General features: G+C 40.4%; 1 protein-coding gene across 4 annotated transcripts in view; it reads right to left on the reverse strand.

Annotated features, from left to right (window-relative positions):
* Positions 1-1356: 1356 nt before the first annotated feature.
* ankrd6b (ankyrin repeat domain 6b) overlaps positions 1357-12957 on the reverse strand; it is an 80573-nt gene continuing 68972 nt past the window's right edge. For 2 of the 4 annotated variants that reach the window (XM_026194167.2, XM_026194165.2), the window contains 5 exons: positions 12674-12844; positions 10197-10349; positions 7471-7584; positions 4847-5132; positions 1357-3858 (listed from right to left, as the gene is read on the reverse strand). In XM_026194167.2, coding sequence (XP_026049952.1) covers positions 3281-3858; positions 4847-5132; positions 7471-7584; positions 10197-10349; positions 12674-12844 — 1302 coding nt within the window. In that variant the 3' untranslated portion in view covers positions 1357-3280. Of the gene's footprint in view, positions 3859-4846; positions 5136-7470; positions 7585-10196; positions 10350-12673; positions 12845-12957 lie in introns of all 4 variants that reach the window. The other 2 variants (XM_026194166.2, XM_026194164.2) reach the window with 1 other exon arrangement.

The following is a 12957-nucleotide window of genomic DNA, read 5'->3' on the forward strand; positions in this document are numbered from 1 at the left end:
TTTATTCCATGTTTCCCCAGCCCACTATGCCCGTGCTCTCTCTCTCTCCTCCTGTTTGCACCTCTGTGTACTTCCTGTTTTACTTTGACAGTCTCCCGTCAGTGTTGTTTACTCCTGCCATGTCTTGTTATGTTTATCTGTGTCAGCTGTGTTCCCATGTGTGGCCACTTCCCCTGATCATCCCTCTTGTGTATTTAGTCTCTGTGTTTCATGTAGTCTGTGTCGCGTCGTCTGTGTTATCTCCCCTACCCCTTGTCATAGTTCCCCAGCCTCAACTAGTCCTAGTTTGTACCTTGTTTAGCCATAGTTTTCCCAGTCTATGTTCAGGTTTTCCCTCAGTTCCTTTGCTGCCTTGTTCCTTATGTTTTCGGCCCTAAATAAAGGCTCGCCTTCTGTTAAGTCCGGTTTTGTGTCCTCACCTCTGTTTGCTCTTGGGTCCTCCACTCACTCCACACGGTCTGCCCCGGCGGTCCGTGACACTTTTCAACAGAATTTTCAGCATCTTCACCTCTTTTCAGGACAATTTTCAGTTTCATATCTTTTCAGTCACCTGAGAACAAGTTTGGCTCAGTGAAATGAGCAGCTGCCTTGAGACCAGTTGGCGCTGGTTCAGATCCTACCTGTGGTGCTTGCTGCACGTCTTCCATCCTTGAACTCTCCCTGCTTTCTTGACACTCTTCTGTGGTGTCTTTCAAATAAAGCAGAGTTCAGCTTCTACACAGTGTTTTCAGCGGAGTTCTCCTTCTGCTGTTTTCAGATTCCACTACACGGCATTCACACTGCATTTTCGCAGGAAATGCAACTTTTTCTAGTTTATTTTACTTTTAAGTTATTACAAATGGAACAACAGGACCGGGGGATAGGAAAGAGAAAGACAAGAGAAACTGTGAAAAAGAGAGGGAAAGAAAAACAGAGGGGAAGAGAAGCAGAGAGAGGAGACACTAAAAATCCACTAGATCACTTGCTGGGAAAACCCTCTGAAAACATATGTTTCCACAGTCTTGAATTCACAAGAATCAGCCTGAATGTCCCTGTACACTGCCCGACACGGTAAGAAAACTGTTTGATTCCACAGCTAGTTAAAGCCTCCACTATCCACAGTGCAGAAGCCTGACTGCTCCCCCTGTGTGCAATTACAGTGTATTAAAAGAACAGTACATAAAAATGAAATAAGCAAGAAAGTACTACTTCACAATAAATATTACACTAAAACAGGATTGTAAAGTAAAAATTAAATTCCCCATTATCGTACACTTGCCCATATCCACAATAATTCATATCAGACTTATTACTAAAAATACATTCTGTGAAATGTGAGTAAAGTAAGAGAAATTTACAGATCTTTATCTTACTCAATACTGTTGACCATAATATTTTATTACAGTGATTAGAGCATGCTGTAGGTATTAAAGGTAGTGCTCTCGTTAGTTATGGAGTTCTACAGGGTTCCGTAGCAGTATTATTAGAAAGCAAAGCATACATTTTCACTTTTATGCAGATGACACCCAACTTTACATACCGATGAAGCCAGATAACACACACTTATTAGTTAAACTGCAGGAATGTCTTAAAGACAAAACGACCCGGATGACCTCAAATTTTCTGCTTCTAAATTCAGAGAAAACTGAGGTTATAAAAAAATCGTCAAAATATGGTCTCTAACCAGATGGCTACTCTGGATGACACTACCTTGGCCTCCAGTAACATTTTGAGGAATACTTTTTGAACAGGATATGTCCTTCAAAGCGTACATTAATGTAGAAGGACTGGACCCAGACACACAGTGTACGAAACGTTTCTTTTTATTTCTCGACACAGCAGTGTACTTTTAAGGTTTGGCACACACGATTCTCACTGGAGGTGTCTCCTGGCGTTGCGCACACCTTCTAAAGCCTTTCCTCCTCTCGTGAGTGTCACGACTCACTCGATAAATCTTTTAATAACACATAGTCGGGAGGTCTGCACGGCTTCAGGGCGCACCACGTGATAATCAATTTCTATCACTTGGCTGAGCCTAGAATGTTATCACAAGACTGCTCCAGTGGAAAATCTCCCATAAAGTGAACCTCCCAAGCTGGCGGGACCTTCTAGTGAGGCTATTAATGGTTGTAATCGCATCCCTGCATACTGCCACAACAGTTTATTAGACTGGCCAATCCATACCCAGAATTAGGGGGAGCGACAGGCACGAGCAAACCGCACCCTTAATCCTATGTGTTTTGTCCTTGTATTTTAATATCAGTGGCACAATAGGATACTTGTGAATATCACCATGAACACATCTCACTTCCATCCATTCTGCTTCCAACAATGCCCCACGGCGCGGCAACCGCAACCAGCTGCTCCAGGTCCCCCATCTGCCGGTCCAGCTATTCCCACAACTGCTCCATCTGCTTCTGTTGTGCGCCCGCCTGATCACGGCTCACGGTCGCCATCTCTGCCAGCATCTGAGCCAGGATTTGGAGTGGCTGCGCCTGTGGCGCGGCCTGAGGCTCGGACATACTCCACTGGGTTTCAGCACCACTGTACAAGGACCGGACCCACACATACAGTGTACGAAACGTTTCTTTTTACTTCTCGACACACAGCAGTGTACTTTTAAGGTTTGGCACACACACTTCTCACTACAGCTCTCTCCCGGCGTTGCGCACACCTTCTAAAGCCTTTCCTCCTCTCCACTCCAGCATCACTGACAACAGTAGAGAGCTCATCAGTGCCACATGACTACCTGTCCACTCACCTGCCTGGCACTGCCCCTTGAACTCGCTGCGCCACCCCTCCCCTGCAGCTGAGCCAGGGACCACACCTCCACCACAATTAAACATACATGTAGGACTGTCTTCTTCTATTTACACAATATCTCCAAAATTAGAAACATCCTGTCTCAGAACGAAGCTGAAAAACTAGTTCATGCATGTATTACATTTAGGCTGGACTACTGTAATTCATTATTATCAGGGTGTCCGAAAAAACTTCAGACAGGAACTAGAAGGAGAGAGCATATTTCTACTGTACTGGCTTCCATTCATTGGCTTCATTGGCAAATCCAGAATCAAATTTAAAACCCTTTGCCTCATAAAGTCTTCTATAATCAGGCTGCATCTTATCTTAAAAACTTCATACTACCACACCACCCCAATGGAGCACTTTGCTCTAAGACTGTGGTTCTGAGGTTCTGCAGTTTTGTATACTGGTCCTCAAGAGGAATCACATTTATATGATGTTTGGTCAATGCTGGACAGATCTCAGCAGTTTTTTTCTCCAGCAAATGGATTGTATCTTAACAGTCCTCGTCCCGATGCATTCTCAGCATACGTAGCTCATCCTCCAGGTAGGCAATCCTATTAATCAGAGCATCTTTCTCTGTCTGAGCCTTCTGATCTGCCTGCCATTGAGCCTCCTGCACCTTCCTCTCATACCAGCGCTCCATCTGAGTCGAGACCGTCTCAAAGAAATACTGGGTCACCTCAATGGCATGCATGTTGTCCCTCTCCTGAGTAAACGTAGGCTGGCCTCCAAAGACCTCTGGAGGCCTGACCTTTATGTCCCCTCTCAATTTAGTCCTACCCTGAAAATATTTCTTCTGGTGCTTCCCTGTATCACAGTGTCCTTCCTTCTCTCTGATCCCTATGTCATTTCTGCTGCTGCAGCGCCGCTCCGTGGCTGGAGAGAAGCTGCTGGATCTTTGGCTCCTGGCCCCACTCCTCATTATGTCCACATCATTCAGCTCCTGGTTCTTCCTCTTGGTGTCAGCAGAGGTCACAGAGCGCTCCTTTGGCCGAACCACCTGAACAGATGATGGGGGGTTCTTGGCTGCTGTGGGAGAGTCATCCTCAGTATTCTGATCCTTATCACCATCTGTACAATTCACAAGAGGTTCAGCCAACATTAAGCTTCACGGTACCCTGCTGTGCTTCTAAATTCAGATACAACTGTATTTGGCCCTAAAAATCATGTGTGTGTGTTTTTTTTTAATCCTGTTGGCGTTCCCCGAGCCTGGTTCTTCCAAAGATTTTCATCCTGCTTACTCATGAGCGAGTGTCTGATTGGGGGTTTTCTCTGTATTATTCTAGGGTCTGTACCTTACAATGCAAAGGTACAGACCCCTGAAGCCTGTCTGTTGCTGTATAAATAAGATTAGAATAGAACCCACTAGGCAGCCTGATAATTAGCATGCAATGCAAATCTGCAGTCACGAATAGCATGTAGCATTTTCTCTGTTGTATTTTCATGGTGTGAATAGACCTATAAATGCTGTATAGAATTCCTGTTTTTTCAGATTCCAGAACTGATGCCAAATTTGGGTGGGAATGGGTAGGAATTATATAATTGTTCATTTTTTATTATTTGTTTATGTATACTGAAGATACTTGCTGTTTTCTTTTGCATATCACTGGCCACTTAGCATTTAGACATTATCAAGACAGACTTTGATGACCAGCTGTTCTGAATTTTTCAGAAACTGCTGGGTTACTGGGATTTTCCCACACAACGATACACAGAAAAATGTGGAAAACAATTTTGTGAGCAGTTCTCTAGGCACGAATGCCTAGTTGAGAATGGGCAAACTGAGTTCCTGAAACAGTAACTCATTAAAACCAAGGTATTCAGAAGAGCATTACTGAACAGTGTACACATAACATGTGGAACCTTGAAGCAGCTGAACTACAGCAGAAGACCACACCAGTTATCACTCCTATCAGCTCAGAACAGGAAAATGAGGTTTCATTGGATTCATTTTATTAATTTACAGGGTCGCTGTTTTAAATTTGATTTGAAGCTTCTTCTTTTTTTTCTTTTTTTTCTGAAACAAAACAAAGCATCTTTGTTTATGCTGATTTGTTACCTGGAGAGCTCTCCACATGAACAACAAAGTAGTGACTGGCTGTGCCACCCTCTGCCACACTAGACTCTTCCCGGCTGAACTCCAGGAGTGGAGGGTCACTGTGGTGCTCAAGGCACTGGGAGCTGCCCCCTTGTCCAATGGGCACCACAGCGAAGGGTGCTACATTAGCTTCGGCCACAGTAGAGGAGTGCTGTAACTTGGTGCTGCTGGGCTCTCCTGTGACACGGCCCTCCATGTTCTGCAGTTTGGACAGACACCAGCTCTTCAGTTCACTGGCCAGAGCTGTCTGCTTAGGGGACACAATGAACCACACACAAGAGTTCTATTAATGACAGAAGAGCTCATTAGATCAGTTCCCATTCATTTAATGCATACACTGTCCTAAAAGTAGATTAAAAGAAAACAATGATGTAATCTTTAATGGAGTTCATCTATTCATCATTATATCCTGACATCCACCTAATCCAGCACATTAGTCCCGTATAAGATCACCTACTGAGATTGAAAAGTTGTGTACAGTTCAGTTTAATTAATTGTGCACAGGTCAACTGATCAGGTCCCCTGCTTGCAGATATACGGGCACTTCAGCATACTGTGGACCAGTACAGAAAAAGAATGATAATGCTAGCTGCAGGAGTCAATAGACATACTGAAGCATATATTACTAAAATATATTACTAAAAGAAGTAGAGACCAGACAGAATTGCACCCTATTAATATTACAGTGCCTCTTTGTACAGCATCAAGCTATAAGAGAAGTCCTGGAATCTCTTTGGATAGACCGTCTCTAGATTCAGCTCGTGTGAACATGATGCAGTTGACAAAATTTTATACGTAATATATCGAGAACATCTGACTAGTTTAATGTTCTGGGGTTCCACAGCCAGCTGAGTGCGAATGAGGCAGTGAAATGACTCTGGGTGGAATGTGCTAATGTAATTACACGGCAAGATATTCCTCTGCCTTCAACAGAATCCACATCCAGTTTATAGGTTCATAGAATGTGATCTATAATTGTGAGCATTTGCAATACTGTTATTTCAATTTAATTCAGTTGAATGTTTGGGCCCACTGTGTAATTATTAGTATGAAAATCATGACGACTTAAGAAATGCTTAGAAAAATTACAGTAACATCTATTCTACTTCACATACTTATGACTTAAAGGAATGGGCCACAGCACCAATAGCTTCACATTCACAATTAAAACAACAATTCTATTTTGTTGGCTAGATGTAATAAAACTATAACAATTGCCATGAGGGCATTGGTTACCCTGTGAAACATTCCAATAGAGCACTTCACTCCCAGACGCTGGTTTACTTGGGGTATCTAGGATATTTAAAAGTAGAATGGGAGGCAGAGCCCCTCTTTTGTGGAAGCCTAACAATAGGTTTAAACTTTCCTTTTTGAGGAAAGCATAAAGTTGGGGCTGGATCAGGTGACCTTGAATCCTCCCTTAGTTATGCTGCAATAGGTGTAGGCTGCTACAGTTTCCCATGATGCACTGGGTGCTTCTTCACTTACCTGTGTGTTTACACCACTTTGCACTTAATAATTAGTTATTATTCTCTGGCTTTCTTGCACAGCATGTCTTTTGTCCTCTTCTCACCCTCAATTAGTCACAGCAGATGAATGCCCCTCCCTCAGCCTGGTTTTGCTGGTACTCCTTTTCTGTTACTTTTACGTTAGCTGTAATGGGACACACACCTTCCAAAAGGTTCAGCTTTTATCTCGTCCGTCCACAGAGTATTTTCCCAAAAGTCTTGGGGATCATCAAGATGTTTTCTGGCAAAACTGAAATGAACCTTTATTTTCTTTTTGCTCAGCAGTGGTTTTCGTCTTGGAACTCTTAGCCTGCCATACAGGCCATTTTTGCTCAGTCTCTTTCTTATGGTGGAGAAATGAACACTGACTAAGGTCAGTGTTCATTGAGGCAAGTGAGGCCTGCAATCTTTAGATGTTATTCTGGAGTCTTTTGAGACCTGTTGGATGAGTTGTTGATGCTATAACCTTTCCGGACTGAGAGATTTCAATTACTTTGTTTGTCATTTTTTCCTGAATTTCGATCGCAGCATGATGTCTGGCTTTTGAGGATCTTTTGGTCTACTTCCCTTTGTCAGGCAGGTCCTATTTAAGTGATTCCGAACAGGCGTGTAGTAATCAGGCCTGGGTGTGACTAGAGAAATTGAACTCAGCATTTCAAAGATGTGATACACCACAGTTAATTTATCTTCTTAATTATAAACACCTTCATTTAGAAACTGCATTTTGTGTGTACTTGTGTTATCTTTGCTTAATATTTAGATTTTTTGTTAATCTAAAACATTTAAGTATGACAAACATACAAAAAAATAGGAAATTAGGATGGGGGCAAACACTTTATCACAGCACTCAATGATGATGCCCAATTTCGATAGCTTGTTGTGTCCCAATGTCATGCAGACCCCGGTTAACATTTTCTATTGCCTTTGTTTGATCTGGAGATTACAGTAAAAGGTCAAATATGTTAAATTTCCTTTTTCTTCATGAACAAACTTCACACACAACAAACATCATTCTGTGATGGCTTCATACACAGAGCAGTCAGAGTTCCACAGTCAGAGGTATCCTGACAGTGTTACCTGTCTCTTTTCTGCTTCACGTCGTTCCTGCAGGGCCCGTTGCTCGATCCTCTTCAGACAGCTGCTTCTCTCTGCTGACGCTCTCTCCACTGTCATCTTGTCAAGAGCCCAGATCTAATCACAGACAACAACGTGAAAACAGGGCTGACACCGTTAAAAAGATAAAGGATTTATCTACTGTGCTTCCTATCATTTTACTGCATGTCTGCATTCAAACCCTGCTGTCACACAGGCTAAAGGCAGAGCTTTATTCACCTTCATTCTACAAATGCATTCAAGTTTAGGCTTCACTAAAAACCCAAGAATAGACAGACATCCTTGTTCTGTTTATTCTGTTCTGTCACAGTTTTACAAAGGTGTATTAGGGCCACATTAAGAAAAAAAATTGAGAATAAAGTTTTATTTCAAGAAATCAGTCATAATAAAAAGCCAAAATGTGCACATTACAGTTACTGTTTTAAGACAAACTGTCAATGCTGCCATACCCTCTACAAAATGACTCGTGTAGAAACAAACTTGGTGAAACAAATTGATCGACTGTTTTGTGATCGAACATACATTCTCTTTATTGCACGATGGTGCAATCTGTTCATTACCATCTGTCCATATTTTGTTTTGTACCAATCCACTCTTCCCTGTTTGTGTGTTTTTCAGTCTGACCACATGCATCCTCTTACCACACCGTGTTTATATGCCAAAAGAGAAATCATTTCCTTCTTTGTAACTAAAACCAATTCTGAATTTTTTATTCTCATGTACTAATATTATTTTATTATTATATGAATATAGCGCAAGGTTCAGTTACCTTTGTACAAAAATAGTTGGTAGAATTGTCCTTCAAGGAGCTACTTTTTACTTTCTTACTTGGAGTACATTCCAGAGCCTGCACTTTTTCACTTTGACTTGAGTAAAAAAAGTTGCTTCAGTACTTCAATCTTACTGGAGTAGCTTTCAACCTCTTTACTTCTACTTAGATAAGTAAATTCTGTACTTTTGCTACTTCTGCAGACAACACACACACATAACACATAAAAATAATTACTCACACTAATAGGAGTAACTAAGGTGCATCCGGAAAGTATTCACAGCGCTTCACTTGTTCAACATTTTGTCATATTCAAAAATGAATGACATTAATTTTTCACATCAAAATTCTAGACATAATACCTTATAATGACAAATTGTAAAAAAAAGTTTGCTAGAAATTCTTTTAAGTTTATTAAAAATAAAACATTTATATAAAAATTTATATATAACATGTACATGTAGCCTTGTTATTTTAGTGAAGCATCTTTGGCAGCAATTACAGCCTTAAGTCTTGAGTATGACGCTACAAACTTGGTACACCTATTTTTGGACAGTTTCCTTTTGCAGAACCTTCCAAGCACCATCGTGTTGGATGGGGAGCATCAGTGCACAGCCATTTTCCCATCTTTGCAATTCAATTCAATTTTATTTGTATAGCACCAAATCAGAAGAACAGTTCCCTCAGTGAGCTTTACGTTGTAAGGTAAACCCTGCAATAAAAAAACAAACAGGCAGAGAACCCGCAACAATCAATTGACCCCCTATGAGCAAGCACTTTGGCGACAGTGGGAAGGAAAAACTCCTTTTTAACAGGAAGAAACCTCCGGCAGAACCAGGCTCATGGAGGGCGGCCATCTTGACCGTTGGGAAGAGAGAAGGAAGACATTTCTCTCTCTATGCGGCATTCTGAATCAACTGAAGGCTTTTCAGGGAGTAGGACAGCCTGATAATAATTATAACAATGAATTACAATAGCCTAGCCAATTTACAACAGCAGGACTCTAAGTTGTAGAAACATCTGACAGATGATTGGTAGAAACAGGATTCACCTGAGCTCAAATTTTGAGTAGCAAAGTCCGTGAATGTTTATATACTTATGTGTGTGGTATATTTTGGATTTGTATACATTTTTTAAGGAATTTTAAACAACTTTTTTCACTTTGTAATTATTGGGGTATTGTATCTAGAATGAGGTGAGAGTGAAAATGAAGATAATCCATTATGGAATTAGGCTGTAAGATTTTAATATATGGAACAAGTGATGTGCTGTAAATACTTTTTTTGGATGCACTATAACTTGCTTCCATTTCAACAATCTGTCAACAAGGGGATTCCCAAAGACTCATTAGCAGAAAACTTGGCATATCACGACTTGGTGTGCAGTACGCCCTTGAAAATGTAAGAAAACTTGGAAAAGTGGAAACCAAAAGATGAAGCCAAAAGGCAGGCCTAAAAAAAACCTAGACGGTAGATGAACAGTATCTAAAAAGCCTTAGTCCTTAAGGAATTAATCTGGCCGTTCAGTTGATCTATCTACACTTCATGAGACCTTATCAGAAATGGCCTCAGTCATGTCCAGGGTGTACGCTGGTGTACGCAGCAGTGAGGGGCAGCGTACACCCTGGACAGATCGCCAGTCTGACACATAGAGACAGACAAACAGTCACACTCACATTTACACCTATGGGCAATTTAGAATCATCAATTAACCTCACTTGTGAGAAGAAGAGAGAACCCACACAAATTCCACACAGAAAGACCACTCATGAAGGAAGGGAAAAAATAGGGCGGCAGAGTTGAGAGGTAGGGAGGCCTCTGAAATGCTGTTAACCTCGTGAATAGCACCAACTGCAGTTAATGTTATGTGAGTGCTTACTTTCTTTTGTGGATCAGTTGCAATGAGCAACTGTATATGCTACCTGGTGTTTGTTCTTGCGGTCGAGCTGGCCCATCTTGCTGTTCAGTTGGTCTTGAATGATGTGGATCTCAGTTTTCATTTCCTCCTTGGTAGCTTCCAGCTGGTTTTCCAGTTTATTTATGAGAGGCTCACAGCGGCAGCCATTCAGAGGAGCCTGTAACACAAACCAGCAATCCATATTTAAATCATTAAGGTATTGTAGTGGAAAAATGACAGAAACAAGGATGTTCATTAGGAATAAATGAAAACATTCTGAGCACTCACATGTGATGTAATTAACTCTTTACCTTTAAAACAGATAAATAGTGAGTGCTTGGTACTGTTGCCTGATATGCCTCAATGGTCACATTAAACATGAAGGGTTTTAGCCCATCATTACATTCTACAGTCTACAGGTAGGTTGAAGGGCAGAGGTGGAGGGTTGCCTGTAAAATGTAGTACATTACCACATTCAGGCGTTTTACACAGCGCCCATCAGCTGCGCACACTCAGCATAGACCCAGGGTTATTATAAATAGAAAAAATACACCAGAGGAAAGTAGTAGAGTAGTAGACTGAAGCTCCTTGCATGAATCAAAAGCAGAATTCACAATTTTCTTCAGACCTCCACCATAGGCATGCCACAGAAAATGGACAAAATCCAGAAGTTTATGAACAGTGTGATAATAACCTTTGGTTTGTGTAATGTTAGAAGAGGAAATTAAGGAAATTCCAGCAGAAAAAAGGGAAATACGAGTTTTGTTGATTTGTGTATTTTGTAACAACGTTTCTTAGCAATAAATCATACAATGGGAAAGCTTTTTCATTTCCTCTTAAATGATGTCACATTTGTAAGGAAAATGCATTTGTGGGCTGAGCAACAGAGAGGATTTAATGCCAAGAAGCATTGCTATGACAAACAAATGGAAATTTTCTTTAAATTTTCATTAGTCGCTCTGGTCACTGTGGTATAAGTGTCTCTTAATTATTTTATCAAGATTTAATACACACTACTAACCCGTTCATCCATAAGTTATGTCAACTTCAATCAGGATATTTTTCTTAAGTATTTTTATTTATCTGTTGGTATGAAAGGAAGAATAAAAATACTTAAGAAGAAAATCCTTATTGAGGTTGTGATAATTCATGCATGACAGGGTTAAATAACAATAATTACAATGAAACACATCATAGTAACATGATAGTAACACCAGTGGGTGGCAGGGTATGGGGTGGCACATCAGTGTCCAATGTAGTGGTTTAGTTAGAAGTCTTAAAAAACAAACTAAACCTGTCTGAAGGATAGAAAAAAAAACTTTAGGAATTTTATTTTTTTTTATTTCATCTTTATTTATACAGGTAAAATCATTGAGACACTAGGTCATATTTTCAAGATATATCCATACAAACTTCAACATGTTAATACATACTATAGTTATTAAAAATGGAATGGCAAAATCAACAATATGGTACATTCTTAAAAAGAAGGAATTTAATAGCCAGCTCAGCAGCAACAAAAAGCCTGTAAGCCCACAAAAATGGAAAATCACTTTTTTTTCTTGATTAATAGAAACTTGACTAGCCAAGTCAAGAACACACTCAAGGAGATATCAGAGACATGTCCATGAATGTAAATACAGAGGATTTACAACAAGGTGCAAACCACTAGTTACAGCCAAGAACAAACTGGCTGCTGATGAAATGTAGAAAACTATACTCTCCACTCAGATTAAGCCATGTGGTGTAAATGAGACTTCATAGTGCGAATGAAAACCTATCCAAAACATACTACAAAAGCAAACCAATAGCTTCTGGAAGCAAAAAATTGATATTCTGCAATGGCCACAACATCCTAACCTAACAGTACATGCTTTTTAATTGCTGAGGATACAAATGAAGCAACAGAGACCTACAAACAAGCAACATCTGAAGGTGGCTGTAGTAAATGCTTTGTAAAGAATTTCAAGGGGCAAAACACAGCATATTGTGATGTACCTGGATCCTAGACTTAACCTCCTAGGACCTGCCGTCCACAATGCGGACATCACATTTTGGGTTATTTAGACCAAAATACTCAATTTTGCTCTACATGGGCCTGATATCCACTTACGAGGACATTATACTGCTACTGTTGTATCAAAATTTTAAATGAATATCCTCATTTGTGGCTCTCATTTTTCTTAAAAACAAAAACAAGGTAAAAAAAATCTGGTAATTCTTTGTTTTTGCATTTATCGGGCCCCAATATGCCCAAATATCAAAGAGAAATTAAAAATGCATGTCGTGGAAGGGTCTTAGGAGGTTAAATACTATCGTTAGAACTACTTTAGTAATTACCAGTAACCAAGCTAGATACAAGATACTGGCATTTACTGTCTGAAGAATAATTATTTGCTTTTCTCAGTGTCTACCTAGCCTGGTTGTTATTTAACAGCACCTTACTTGTGCCAAACTGGCACCCTCAGTGTTGGCGAAAACATGGTAATGATAGTCACTTACCTGCATTATCTTGCCATCTTTTGCTCGGTACAGCGTGTACAGCTGATAGGCTTTGAAGTTGTGTGGAGGGATGGAAACATAAGGGGCGGTTCCACGCAGTTTACCTTTCTTCTTATGAATGGTTCCACAGTGCCTGGTCTCTCTGCAGTGCAGAGGGTCAGACAAAGATGGCTGCAACGGCATTTGTAGGGAATTAATATGTTAAGCTTTTGGTTTTTATATTGTGCAATGTGTACATTGTGCCTTATCTACATTTTTTAGTTATATCAGTGGCACTTCTTCAG

The sequence above is a fragment of the Astatotilapia calliptera genome, chromosome 15 (genome assembly GCF_964374335.1).
Source record: "Astatotilapia calliptera chromosome 15, fAstCal68.1, whole genome shotgun sequence".
Lineage (NCBI taxonomy): Eukaryota > Metazoa > Chordata > Actinopteri > Cichliformes > Cichlidae > Astatotilapia > Astatotilapia calliptera.